Genomic DNA, 13785 nt, shown 5'->3' with positions numbered 1-13785 from the left:
CCGTAAGTTAGTTAAGTTTGGTAAGCTTTTTCGTCGCTGCCCTAGCCGTTGCGGCGGTAGGCGGTTCCTTCCGATGGCGCAAGCACCGCCAGGCCTCGGCGGGGATCCACCGGATACTCTTATGGAAGAAGGAGATCCACATGCCCACACAGCGAAGAAGAAGCGCACTTTTGCGGATGCAGTTGCATCCATTGACACCCCTGTGACCGGAGAGTCATCGAGGGTGGATGCCAACGAATGGGCTTTCGAAGACATCGATGTCGAATCTGACTCCGAACCGGATGCTAACGACATGGCAGACAGCAGACCAAGAGTAACGTTCTCTAAGGAGTTACGTAAAGAGTTGTGCAGCGCTTGGAAGATGGCCTTAATCATAAAATACCTGGGGAAGAACATTCACCTCAACGTGTTGAATCAACGACTTCCGACCATGTGGAATCTGCAAGGTAAGATGAATCTTATCGACATAGGCTATGGATGCTTTGTCGCCGGCTTCGATAGCAAAATCGACTATCTCCATGTTCTCCTCGACGGTCCATGGAAACTCTTTGACAACTATCTTGTCACTCAGCGCTGGGAACCGGAGTTCAGGCCTCGAACGGCAAAACTCTCGAAAATGGCGGTCTGGGTTAGACTCCCAGACTTGCCAATGGAGTATTTTCGTGATGACACCATCCGAGCCATTCTGGAGAACGTGGGAAAACCTCTGAAATTGGATAGAACAACGGCTGTGGCGGCGAAAGGGAGATTTGCCAGAGCTGCGGTGGAAGTTGATCTAAACAAGCCCCTGGTTTCTGAAGTTTTGGTCATGAACTACGCTCAGCTCGTCGAATACGAGGGTCTGCATGTCATCTGTTTCAACTGTGGTGTGGTGGGGCATCGTGAACAGGCTTGCCCGGAGAACAAACCGACGGGAACGGAGGTTCCTAACGCCGACCCGAATGCCGAACCTGCGACAGAAGCTACAGAATCCCGTCAAACTGAATCGCCATCTCCCACTCCTCCGGTGCAGACTAAGCCCAGGTATGGAACCTGGATGTTGGTCACGAAGAAAGCAAAACCGGCTCCTGTTGGTAACAATAATTGCCATGCTAGAAACGATTCGCATGGCACTGCCAATCGTGGAAACCAGTTCGGCGTACTGGTTGATATGCACGAACACAGTGTACCGCACACCAATAAGAATAGCACAGAAAAGAGTAAACACAAATCAGGATCCAAGTCTGGATCCAAAGGTAAGGCTCCGATTCCGAGGAACAATTCCTAGATTCCCGCTTCGTCTCTGCAACCGGCTACCACAGCCCACCACGAGAATAACGACTCGAATCATGGTTCGAGAGGTCGAGGGGGGCGTACCGGCGCTGGTAGAGGTAAAGGGAGGGGAACAGGGAGAGGGCAATCTTTTAATTTCAGTAATTTTATGTTGGATCCTTCTACTGTCCGTTGGAACACGGGGACAGACCCTCACTCTTTGTTCCAGTTTGGTGGTTCTCAGAACTTGGCTGGTAGAGCAACAGGTGGAAATGTCACTCAGTTGGCAGCGGGTTCGACTTCACGTTCTACGCCTGGGGAAGGCGGTGACCAAACTTCCCCCGCGTCTGCTGGTTTGACAGGAAGATCTTAACCAGGAATTGTAGAGGTATTGTCAACGGATGTGTTAGAAAGCATGTCAAACAGCTTTTGAACACGTCCCGGGTTGACACTTTCTGTTTACTTGAAATCCGGTCTTCAGGGCGGAGAGGATGGTTGACTTAGCTACTAAGCTGGGTTATAATAACCACTTCTTGGTGGACCCCATTGGGTTTGCTGGAGGTTTTTTGCTTTTTTGGAAACAGGGTCTTATTGACCTTGAGGTTATTAGTCACCATTCCCAGGCCATTCATGCTAGGGTGAACCGGCGGCCTGACAATTGTTTTGTTACCTTTGCTTATGTTAGACCCCGTATTTTATTAACATTATCTTAAGGCGTTGACATTCCTAAGTTATGATCTTCAGATATTTCAAAAGAATTTTTATGAGTGAGTATAGTTGTTATTAAGCTGCGAACCTACGTACCGGTCACGAACCGTAAAAATTTTAGGAGATGGTGTTTGGACCCGTTTGTCCTAGGAAATGAATTATTAGACACCATACTATTATTCTTGAATTTCCTATTTAATTAAATCAGCTCATAGCAGCGAAAATTTATTTTGATCGTACATCGCTAAATTTCGCGGTGTACCGAACCTAGCCCAATTTTGAGGGTTAGTCTGGAATAAATTTTTAGTTTCGGAAATTATTCTATCTGGATTATTTTCCACCGAAACCTTATCTGTTTGAACCACAACTGATAAGTTGGAAGATATTTTATTATTTTATTATTTTTTTTCCAAGCTTATCACATAAGATTGGGATCAATATAAAAGCAATTTCCCATTTCTTCAATTCTTCATTCCCATTTCGTGAGGAGAGAGAGATGATTCCATTTCCATCTTCTTCACAAAGCTTCAATTTCCATGGCAAATTCCTTCACATCTCTCAATTTTATTCGGTAAATCTTCGTTTTTATTCGGTAAATAGTTCTATTTTCCTTTCTAGAGCATGGATTTGAGATTAATTTCTTGAAATCTCTTGTTATGGTGTTGATTGTGATCTTAGGATTTTAAGGTGAAATTTGGGGAAATCAACTCCAAAAGTCTTCTACGAGGACTAGTAACCCGGTGGAGGTAAGGAATTCCCTTAAGTTGGTTTAGTCACTTGAAATTAGATAGTTGATTATTTGGTTGAAATATGGTGTTTTTGGAGCTTTGGGAATATTTTTGTATACATGTTCATAGCTTGGATATGCTTGTATATGTTGTATTTATGTCCATATAGGCTTATACTTGTGAAAATAGTGAAAAGAAATCAGGATAGATTCTGGCAGTAATTTCCGAGATTTATTGGGAAAAATTGGTAAGGTATTTTGATCCTATTTTTTTTAGACATGTAGTTCTATAAGTTTAGAACCCGCATATAAAATTTCATAATGATCGGAGTAGTATAAGTATGGTTTTCGGAATTTTTCCCAAAACTGGTCCAGAGAGAGACAAAATTTCCGGACAGCACACTGCCAAGGGCAAAGATGGAATTTTCTGTGTTTATTCGCGGACCAAAATGACCAAAACTGTTTACGGACATCAAGTACTATGAGTTGGGGTTCTACCATAAAAATTTCAAGTGAAAAAGAGTTCGGGAACTATTTTTACCGGCTCAATCTTTCGGACTGCGCCAAGCTGAAATTTTCTGAATTATGCTTATTATGATTATGGATGTGTTAATGATAATTGTGAGGTAGTTAGTGAGTTAATGATGATTAGGTGATGCTAAGGACGTGGATTAATGATGGAGATTAAATGATAATCTCATGATTTTTGGGTTATGGTTAGGCAATGACCTTACCTATTAGAATTTATATATGTTTGGATGTACGATATCCTCAAGTTATGATCTAATGGTGTTGATCATGGTGGAAGTTGTCAATGGAAATAATGACAAGGACAGCTATCTATTATTAGTTAATGGTGGGGACGATAGTTGAGGATGCTGGTTGTTTTAAAGTGTGAGATGGACATATGAAGTGTATCCAAAAATGTTTATGAAAACTTACGTTGAAAGACGTATGCTATTTTGGTATAAAGGTTGTCAAAACCTTATTGTTTGAGAAAATGATGTTTGAAAATCCTTCAGAGGCTAATGAAGTAGCCGATTTCAAGTATTGGACTCATTTGTGAAATATGTCCAAATGAGATGATTTGTTGTAAGAAAACTGAAGGAAGGATAACGTTTTCAAAACCGTAGTTTCTAAAGTAAGTGAGGAGGACCTTGATTGACCCACGGGTGGCTTTAAGTGCCCATGGCCCAGTGGTCGTTATATTGTTAGAGTGAAGTCTATTCGCCGTTATGTCGTCATGTTGGAATAAGGAGAGGTGCCCACGGGAAGGCTTGAATGCCACAGCCCGGGGTTGGGATAAGGGAGGAACCTACGGGAGGGCTGGAGTGCCATGGCCCGAGGTTGTAGGCCTCACTCTTACTATATGAAACTAAGGAAGTTTTAAAGACGAGAAAAGAGTTATTTTGTAACGTCTTTGAGAAAGAAATGATTTTGTCTTACGAGACGAGTGGATGTTGTTTCACTAAATGTTTTCAAACCTTTGTCTACTTTTAAGTGACAAATGGATTTCCTTACTTAGCCGTCGCGCTAACTACACTTCAATGTGTTCTTATCAGTTGCAGATTAGTGTGGAGCCCTGTAGCCGATGAGCTAAATCGAAGGGAAGTGCAGGTTGAAGTTTACTCTATCTTAGAATAGATACTCTGGAAGAATGACTTCCTTATGTATAAGTTTGATATTGATGTTGTGTTTTGATGTTGTATGTTGATGTTGATGTTGTAAGTTTAGCCTTAGCACTTAGAGTGGAGTTTTATCAAAGAGGTGATAGAATTCACTCTAGGTGTGGCGGTGACACCCGGTTTTCTGCTGATAAGATGTAAGCTTCCGCAGCATATGAATACTGATTTGTAATAAATGTAAGAGTTGAAAATTGGGGTGTTACACCATATTACTGATTTTTTTACTTCTCTTTTCTGCAGTTCAGACACTAACGGGGTGGCTAATTTAGCTCCGGTGGCTAGTGCCAATTCCATCTTACCAGCACAAGCTACGGGGTTGATCCGCCGAGCCTCCCTAGAAGAAGTCAGAAAGGCTCTTTTTGGTATGAAGAAATATGGGAGCCCGGGGCCAGATGGCATCCCGGCAGCCTTCTACCAACATTTTTGGAGGGAAGTGGGCCCTTCGATGACAAACATGGTCAATCAGGCCTTTGAAAATAGCTCAGTCAACAACTCCTTACTTAAGGCTTTTGTTACCCTCATCCCCAAGAAAGAGGCTCCAGAGACAGCAGCAGACTTTAGACCTATCACTCTCCTGAATGTGGCTTTCAAGATCATCTCAAAGGTCCTAGTCAATAGATTATGGCCTATCATGTGCAACCTCATCGGTCCTCACCAGAATAGCTTTCTTCCGGGCCGGTCCACGATGGATAACGTGATCCTGACACAAGAGGTCGTACACACCATGAACTTAAAGAAAGGTAAGAAGGGCTTTATGATAGTCAAGGTTGACCTTCACAAAGCTTATGATAGTGTCTCCTGGTCGTTCCTGGAAGACACTTTGGAAAGGTTCGGGTTTCCTAGACCGATTACGAACCTTTTACTTTTCTCTCTCCGGGAAAGTGAGATCTCTATCCTTTGGAATGGGGGACGCCTCCCTTCTTTTAGGCCGGGTCGTGGGCTTAGACAGGGTGATCCGCTTGCACCCTATCTCTTTAATCTTGTTATGGAAAGGCTTGCTTACGATATTCAAAATAAGGTGAACACAGGTTTGTGGAAGCCTATTAAAATATCTAGGGGAGGGCTTGGTATTTCCCATCTTTTCTTTGCAGATGACCTCATGCTTTTTGGAGGCAAGCAAAAACTATGATGGACTGTCTCAATGCGTTCAGTGCAGCCTCGGGCCTCAATATTAATCTAGCTAAGTCATCTACTTTCTGCTCTCCGAATGTCAATACAGGGCTCAAAAGTCGTATCAAGTTGATTATGAGCATTCCGGTCTCATCAAGTATGGGGACCTACCTAGGAATGCCTATCCTCCAGAAAAGGGTCTCTCGTCACACCTTCTCTTCGGTGGTGGAAAAAATGCGCAAAAAACTATCAACGTGGAAAGCAAATACTCTAAGCATGGCAGGCAGACGTAGCTTGGTTCAGTCCTCACTGGCCTCCGTTCCAACGTACACCATGCAGTCCCTAGCTATTCCGGTGAGTACTTGTAATGATATTGACAAAGTTTGCAGGAACTTTTTATGGGGTCACGATGATAGCTCGAGAAAGGTTCACACGGTAAACTGGTCAGACATTTGTAGACCACGGCAGGTTGGTGGCTTGGGTCTTAGGAAGGCTCGTGACTTTAACTTAGCTTTTCTTACCAAGATGGCATGGCAGCTTTTCACGATCAAGATAGACTCTGGGTCAAAGCCATGCGGGACAAGTATGTTAAAAACAACGATTTCCTCCATATTAATACCTGCTCAAACAGTTCGTGGGGATGGAGGAGCATTCTTAAAGGTAGGAATGTTCTTGTCAATGGTCTGAAATGGAGAGTGGGGGATGGTAAATCCATCAACTTCTGGAAAGACTGGTGGACTGGAGACGCCCCCCTTGCTACTACTGTCACGGCCAACGTACCGACAGACATAAATCATGTAAAGGTGGGACGTTCCAGCCTTACACAACGTGCTATCACCCCATAACATCAACGGAATTAGGGCGGTTCCCCTGCCAGTCTCACCGAACCAGGTAGATTCGCTGACCTGGCCTTATTCTAATTCAGGTCAAGTTTCGGTCTCTTCGGCTTTTGCTGTTATTGCAGGTAACAGTGGACTGGAGGACTCACATACATGGATTTGGAAGGTCCCATGTGTGGAAAGGGTGAAACTCTTTTTGTGGAAGATCGTGATGAATGGGTTGCTGACCAACGCTGAACGCCAACGCCGGGGACTTACACATGACGCGGTGTGGAGTTGAAGACGAGACGGTGGATCATCTTCTGCGTCGTTGTGAATTCGCAACACACTGCTGGGAGGCGACAAACCCCCCTTTGGGTTTTCTGTCTAGTTTCCATCTCCCTCTCACGACATGGCTGGAGAAATTCTGCTCGTGCAGCCCAGAAGGCAGTCAGGATGGTGCTTGGAATACAACGTTCCCCTATGTCCTATGGAATTTATGGACAGCCCGTAACAATCAAGTTTTCAATAATTCCTTCTTTTCGGCGGGTGACACCGTGAAAAAAGCGGAGAAGGAAGCTTTGGAGGCTCGAACTTTCCTGCTGAAACGGACTGGTCCGATCCATGCAAGACAACTCTGGGTGACGTGGTCACCTCCGCCATCTGGTTTCGTCAAAATGAATTCAGATGGTGCGAGGAAAGCTGGCTCGGGTCTCGCAAGTGCTGGCGGCTTAATCCGTGATGATAAAGGAAATTGGCTAGTAGGCTTCATGGCTAACATTGGTCATACTACTAGCTTTAACGCTGAACTTTGGGGCTTTCGGGAGGGGTTAATCATCGCTAAGAACCATGGATTCACCCATATCATCGCTGAATCAGACTCAGAGGCGATGGTGAAGGTCCTCGACAAGGACTTGGATTGCGGGTTTTTCGACCATACCCTTGTCGCAGACTGCAAATCGCTTCGCCAACATTTTCAAGGCTTTCATCTCAGTCACGTACTGCGGGAAGGGAATCAATGTGCTGACTTCCTGGCGAATGCTGGACAACTCGCTTCATGGGGGACTTCCATTGTTGACCATCCCCCTCACGGTTTGCATGATCACCTGGTTCGTGATATGAGAGGCTTCGCTACTAGCAGAATACGTTAAGCTCGGGGGGACCTACAGGTCCCCTTCCTCCACCAAAAAAAAAGGACACCGACATCCTTGGTTGAATGGATATACATCAAGGATTCAAGATTGATGCTAGCATTTATCCACTAAATGGACTTAGTGGGCCATCAATAAAACCCAATATCAGAGAAGAAGCCTAATAATCTAACAAATAATTTTTGCACATGATCCAAGCCCAATCTTCAGACGACAAAGATTCGGAACCTTTTGGAGTCTCCAGTCTGCATAGAAAGCATGAACGCCACTCAACAACATGACAACAACATTCATCAAGTTTTATTTATTATTTTTTTTTTTTTGCTGCAATTTTTACTCAACCTGATACCTTAATATATTTTATCCAAAATCAAGAATTTATTGAAAAAAAATGGAGTAAAATCGATATAAGTTGAAATGTAATTATGCATCTCAGTTTTTGGAATTTTGTTATGAAAATTAGAGTGAGCTTGAGCTCAGGATGAGATGCTATTTATCTCTGCATCAAACGTCATGGTCTTGATCAAGACTGTACTTTTCAGAGCGAAAGGGGCGTTCTTGATCGATTTCAGTTGACCTTATCGACAAAAAACATCGTTAAAGTTGGATAACATGCGAGTTTGTTAACTTTAATGTTGATTCTCCCGCTGACTTGTTTCAGGTTGCTGTTTTATGGGAGAGGGGACAGGCATTTGCGTGTAAGTCCCGTCGTTCTGGATCATCCATAATTTTGTGATTATTTTACTCAAAGTAAACGCTTTGCCGGTTTCAATTTCATCGTCAGATAGGAAAGCTAGCTAAATCCTGTATTCTTTATCTATTAAACCTTAGAAATTGTACTGTGCTTAACGAAAAGTAGTTGAAAAGTTCATGTTGAACATCATGCGTTGTTTGCCGCCTTGCTTAAATTGGGGGTTGGTGGAAACAACAAAGATGCCTTCCGGCTTTTGTGATATGTTTGGTAGTGCGTGTTGGGCAAGAGAATCTATTCTATGGGGATTTAGGAATTATAATAGTTTTCAGTCAGCTGATATTTCCAATGTTTCTGTCCTGTTTCAAACTGACAGATAATATTGGAGCACTCCTTCTTTCTGTTACTAAAATATAACGAATTTTGTGTGTCGTGATCCTCGAGTATCCTATTAGTCTGGTGTTCAGAAAGCTACTGTATTGTATTGTAATGTAGCATGAAGGCAGTCAAGTATCATCATGAACTGGTGTTGGTATTATTGATTACGATATGCAGCCTCTCAGGCATAAAGCTTGCGTCTTTAGAACCTTTTGTGAAATTTTTTTCCTTCGTTGTTGAATTGAAGTATTCGTTTCCATGATAAGTTGGGTGACTGTCTTTGGTTGCAGATTGCTATGACCCTCTGGATCCAAATGGGAATATTACAGTTAGATTTGATGTTCTCCAATGGACAGCTGATGGATATTTGGTTAGTGATGTTGTGCCTCGGCCTAATTTATCTTCCACATATATACTTAATTAGCTTGATTGTCGTATCATCTGCTGTAACTAAGCATTCGGGTTTGAATTAGTTACAGAACATTAGGGGTTGAAAGTATATATGGCTTCCATCGGAGAACATTTTTACTGTCTTTACATGTGAAGTATGTTCTTCCCCGCTTGATATTAGGATGATTGTAAAACAATGGCATTTTGCATTATGGTGGAAATACTAGTCCAGTGCTGTATTCATACTTTGCAATAACTTCCAGCTTCTTTGAAGTCTTTCTGTTGCAATTTAAAGCTCAGTTTATGGTGTTTTTGGTCCTCTGATCTGCTCAGGCAAGGATAACGATTCAAAACTACTACCAGTATCGGCAAGTTCAGAAACCAGGTTGGAAGCTTGGGTGGACATGGGCAAACGATGAGGTTATTTGGTCAATGTCGGGTGCTTTTGCCACCCAACAAGGGAACTGCTCCAAGTTCACGAACGAAATACCACATTCCTGCAAGATTGATCCTGTTATAGCTGATCTCATGCCAGAAGCATTGCCTGAAAATAGGTCAGATGATTGCTGCCATGGTGGCTTCCTTTCTGCTTGGGCTGTCAGCCCTCCCAACTCATTCTCGTCCTTTATGATGAAAGTTGGCAACTTGAGGGGAAACTATACTGCATTCAAGCCTCTAAATCTTTCTCTGATGGCTCCAGGGCCCGGTTATACTTGTGGCAAATTTGTGGACACCGATCCCACTGTTTCTCCAGCCATTGGAGGAAGAAGGGAAGAACAAGTTTTCAGTAAGTATTTGATTTCGAGGCTAAGACTAAATCGTTTTCAGCATGTGTCTTGGCTCATTTCAGTTCGCTTATCAGAAATTTTACTTTCAGGGACCTGGAGATCGACTTGCACATACTCAACATATTTGGCTAACAAAACCCCAGCTTGTTGCGTTTCACTGTCAACATTTTATAATCCTAAGATCACACCATGCCCTTCATGTAGCTGTGGTTGTAGACTAGCTGATCCGAGTACCAAATCCTGCATAAGGTCTGTCATCAAACACAGAAACCTTAAATTTAATGTACAATGTACGTAATCTATTTATTTATGTTTGGTGTATGGTTTGTCGGTGTGGAGTAGAGAAGGTGCACAACCATCAATCGAACCTGATGTGGTGTGGTGCACTGATCATATGTGTCCAATTCAAGTTCACTGGCATATCAAGAACAATTACCGGGATCACTGGAGAGTAAAACTGACAATATCGAACTACAACTATGGAAGAAACTACTCGGACTGGACTCTGGTAGTTCAGCATCCCGGTTTCAGCCAGACCACAACTACCTACAGCTACAACAGTACTGTCCTTCCAACTGCTGGTGTCCCAGGTATCTCTTTCGTCATAATCTTAAAACCATCTTATGATGTTTGAGTTAATTGTGGCTTATAGACTGGAATTTAGGTTATAGTTTATAATCCTTAAACTGGGCTTTTTGCAGATGAAATTGCACTGTTTTGGGGGATTGATTTCTATAACACTATACTGTTGCAAGCTAGTGAAGAGCAAGTTGGGTCAGTGACAACAGAGATACTTCTTGAAAAGGATTTAAGCTCATTTACCCTTAGTAATGGCTGGGCATTTCCCAGAAGAATATATTTCAATGGTGAAAACTGTGAAATGCCCCCTCCAGACACTTTCCCAATGTTGCCAAATGGCAACTCAAGTCTAAAACCTGCTTACACCCTAGTTTTGATCTGTCTGATTTATAAAATGTTTTTTGCTATGTTTTGACAACTTTTGTGCTTGCTTTCTTTCCTTCTTTGCCACTATTATCAAAACCATGACCCCAACAAGATAATGTAGATTGTAAATATAAAGTTTAACTTCAAATGAAATATAAGCATAGCAATGTTGGTATGTTAGACATTAATAAGATCTCGATATTCGTGATGGAGAGCAATGGCACTGTCAGCATCAGTAGCATTATATTAATCATTCATTCAGTGTAAAAACAGGGGGGAAGTGTACACCTGAAAGACATTCTTGCTAAAGATCACAGCTCCTATAAGTTACCATCATTTCCAGAAAATGAACTGAATTTAGATATCCAACTGTAAATTTTGTAGAGAACATTGTACAGATCAAAGAATAAAGGAAAACAAAGTGATATGTTCGATAATTCCTGTCAAGTCTGATGCTATCAGCAGCTATACTACTCCAGAAGGAAGGCGCAGCACAAGCTGTCCACCAAAAACGCTGCAAAATGAAAACCCAGAATCAATAAATCGTTCTAGTATAGATATAATGAGAAGAAGATGAAGAAAAAACAGCAACAGACAGTTTTTAAACCTTTTTACATAGTAGTAACAAAAGTCTGCTAGGATGAAGGTCTGAACAACTTCAGATATTAGAACCATCGGTGGCCATAAACCATGGCCCAACGCCACTAGTAGATCGCCACTGCTGTCCAAAACCTGAGAAATCAACGGTTAACAAGAAGTTAATACATCACTCAAGTGGCTCAACCAATCAGTACTTAGCAGTTAGAGATATATAGACAAGAAATCAGTTTTAAGGGATAAAGGTGATATTGCTAACTGCTAAACAAACTCACTAGTTACTACTACCTAAAAACACAACCCTATGATTCTGTGAAAAGTCTGATGAGTTGATTTAATAAATTTAAAATCATTTTTCGAGGCTAACTCACTTTTTGATGGCAAAGTTACAAATTTTGTGCCCAATTTAACAACATATAAAGTTTAGAAGTCAAACCTGTAGAACCCAGTGAGCACAGCTTAAGAACCTTGCAACGCCCAGGGCAAATACATAATGAGAAGTAAACGGTTCAACAATCTGTGAACACCAACAAAGATCATAAGCTGTGCATAAGCACGTTATGCAACCCTTCACCCTCCTTTCATCTGAAAAGGGAGACGGAAGAAAATAGGAAGGAAAATCAACATGTTCCTAAGATACCTTGGTGTTTTGCATGACACGGAGTTGAGGTAGCACAGCAACTGCCTCCATGTATACACAGAAAGCCCAGAAAACCTTGTTTACGAGGTGGTGTGATGTAGTTGGGTGAATTAGAAGAGCTAAAACAGCACAAGGGACCACCTATATAGAATGAGAGTTATCAAAAGACCATAAGAATGAAGTCTTGTACAGAGCATATATAATTTGCATGTGTCAATAAAACCTAGTTTGTCCCCTCTTCCATTATTCTGATTTAACAGAAATGCCCAAACAAAAGATTCAAAATTGTCTTTCTCTTAAAATTTGATTTTAACACACTGAAAGAGTGTAATGACATGAACATCAAGATTTATTTTTACCCAGAATAAGTAACCAGGCCTTACCACATAATATAGTGCAAAGTTGTCTTTATCCTCCATGTAAGTTGACTTTAGATTGAAACGAATCATATAAATAACCCACAAGGTTGTAGCTAGGGTAGCCAAATCAAGCACTGTGTGTATGTCGTATTCCATGACAAAACTGCAGTACAATCTAACGGCCAAAAACATTGCTGTGAGCTCCTGGGTTTTGAGTGAAAGTCCTGCAATGGTTTCCAAGTATCTAATTAGCAATATACTGAAAGGAATAAGAGAATGCACAGGATGCCTGATTGCCACAAGAATATTCCCAAATCTTCACTCTACATTCAGTCCCATACATTAGAAAAATTACATGGAAGTGCAGTCTCCAAGAAAAATCAGACTCAATGTCTTCCTTCAGCTAACAATATGTAAAAGCACACAAAATATTTAGCTTAACTATAAACTCTGCTCTAACAACAAACACTCGAATCAGCTGAAAAGAAAAAGATTTCCCCCATATTTTCATAAATTTGACAGAGTTTATTAGCAATTAACTTCCCACACAACTTTGCATGGATTTTGCTGGAGAATGGAATAAAAAACAAAGTCAAACAAAAGCCTGAAAAACCTAGGTGAAATCAAACTAAATAACTGATGATAACAACTCTATTTCTCCGTTTACCAAGTCTATATATGATACTCAGTATATTTAATCCAACAAAGCTCACATAGTCACATCTAACCTAAGAAACACCTAAATTATTAATAAAGTAACACAAAATCTTAACTTTTGTACTCTAATCCCTCAATTCACCCAGGAAACAACAATTTTAAAAAAAAATCATTTTTTTTATGAGACCATTAAAATTAGCATATCCCAGAAATAACATCAATAAAGAAGTAATTTTTCTCCTTCCGGCGTGTGAAAAGAATTACGGGAAGTTAAATTTACCGGCGCAAGTCTTTTCTTTCATGAGCTTATAGATGAGAACGGCAATTCCGATGGAGTGAACGGCCTCAGCGGCGACGAAGATGTTGTCGTGATCGTGGACAACAGCCCAGAGCAGCACCAACGCCGCCATGCCGGTGATCACGGCCAGGAAAGCCTTCACCTTTGGAGGTTGTCGGCGGAGCCATGTTAACACAACGTGGATCGGCCTCCGAGGAGCCCTCATATTGCCGCTGTTTTGCTTATTTCTTGTGTCCCAACCTCTATCGCTACCCGTAAAAGATGCACTTAGCTAGCGATAATAATGGTTTAGAGCAAAGTGGTGAGCATACACTTGGGGAAAATATAAAATATATTATTGAGTGTTAGATAGAATCTCTACAACTATAATTCCACCTCGACACCTTTTTGACGTGATTGCTTTCACTTAGTATTACACTAATTATAAACAAGTGATCACTAAACAAAAATAAATTTTCTAATCAACTCGATCTATTGCATGGACCAGCTGTGTGGACCAAAAATAAAAAGTACATTATTTTTATACTGAAAGTACATTATATTTGTACTGTATGTACATTATTTTAAGGTACATTATTTTTGTACTGAAAGT

The 13785-nt window shown here is 41.4% G+C and overlaps 3 protein-coding genes across 5 annotated transcripts; 2 read left to right on the top strand and 1 right to left on the bottom strand.

Moving 5' to 3' along the window:
- Positions 1 to 73: 73 nt before the first annotated feature.
- Positions 74 to 1267, top strand: LOC116028935. Its single transcript, XM_031270792.1, has one exon. The coding sequence runs from the start codon at positions 74 to 76 to the stop codon at positions 1265 to 1267; it is 1194 nt and encodes a 397-aa protein (XP_031126652.1).
- Positions 1268 to 2645: 1378 nt separating this feature from the next.
- Positions 2646 to 10826, top strand: LOC116028810 (COBRA-like protein 1). Of its 3 annotated transcripts, XM_031270634.1 has the most exons (8): positions 2651 to 2705; positions 4249 to 4508; positions 4612 to 8148; positions 8810 to 8889; positions 9243 to 9696; positions 9787 to 9946; positions 10040 to 10287; positions 10399 to 10826. In XM_031270634.1, the coding sequence occupies exons 5-8, from the start codon at positions 9342 to 9344 to the stop codon at positions 10689 to 10691; spliced, it is 1056 nt and encodes a 351-aa protein (XP_031126494.1). In that variant the 5' UTR covers positions 2651 to 2705; positions 4249 to 4508; positions 4612 to 8148; positions 8810 to 8889; positions 9243 to 9341; the 3' UTR covers positions 10692 to 10826. The 3 variants fall into 3 exon arrangements, 2 of the variants coding, with proteins under 2 accessions (XP_031126495.1, XP_031126494.1); XM_031270635.1 differs by lacking the exon at positions 4249 to 4508 and having other exon boundaries at positions 2646 to 2705; XR_004100226.1 differs by lacking the exons at positions 9243 to 9696; positions 9787 to 9946; positions 10040 to 10287; positions 10399 to 10826 and having other exon boundaries at positions 4612 to 5111; positions 5591 to 8148; positions 8810 to 8834.
- Positions 10827 to 10852: 26 nt separating this feature from the next.
- Positions 10853 to 13500, bottom strand: LOC116028811 (ER lumen protein-retaining receptor erd-2.2-like). The gene is made up of 6 exons (XM_031270636.1): positions 13176 to 13500; positions 12263 to 12462; positions 11880 to 12020; positions 11676 to 11756; positions 11250 to 11374; positions 10853 to 11156 (listed from the first exon to the last, which is right to left on the bottom strand). Exons 1-6 carry the CDS (start codon positions 13396 to 13398, stop codon positions 11108 to 11110), a joined length of 819 nt encoding a protein of 272 aa, XP_031126496.1. The 5' UTR covers positions 13399 to 13500; the 3' UTR covers positions 10853 to 11107.
- Positions 13501 to 13785: the final 285 nt, after the last annotated feature.

Source organism: Ipomoea triloba, chromosome 9, assembly GCF_003576645.1.
Source record: "Ipomoea triloba cultivar NCNSP0323 chromosome 9, ASM357664v1".
Classification (NCBI taxonomy): Eukaryota; Viridiplantae; Streptophyta; class Magnoliopsida; order Solanales; family Convolvulaceae; genus Ipomoea; species Ipomoea triloba.
The sequence above is the reverse complement of the archived record's forward strand: the minus strand, read 5'-3'. Positions and strand labels throughout refer to the sequence as shown.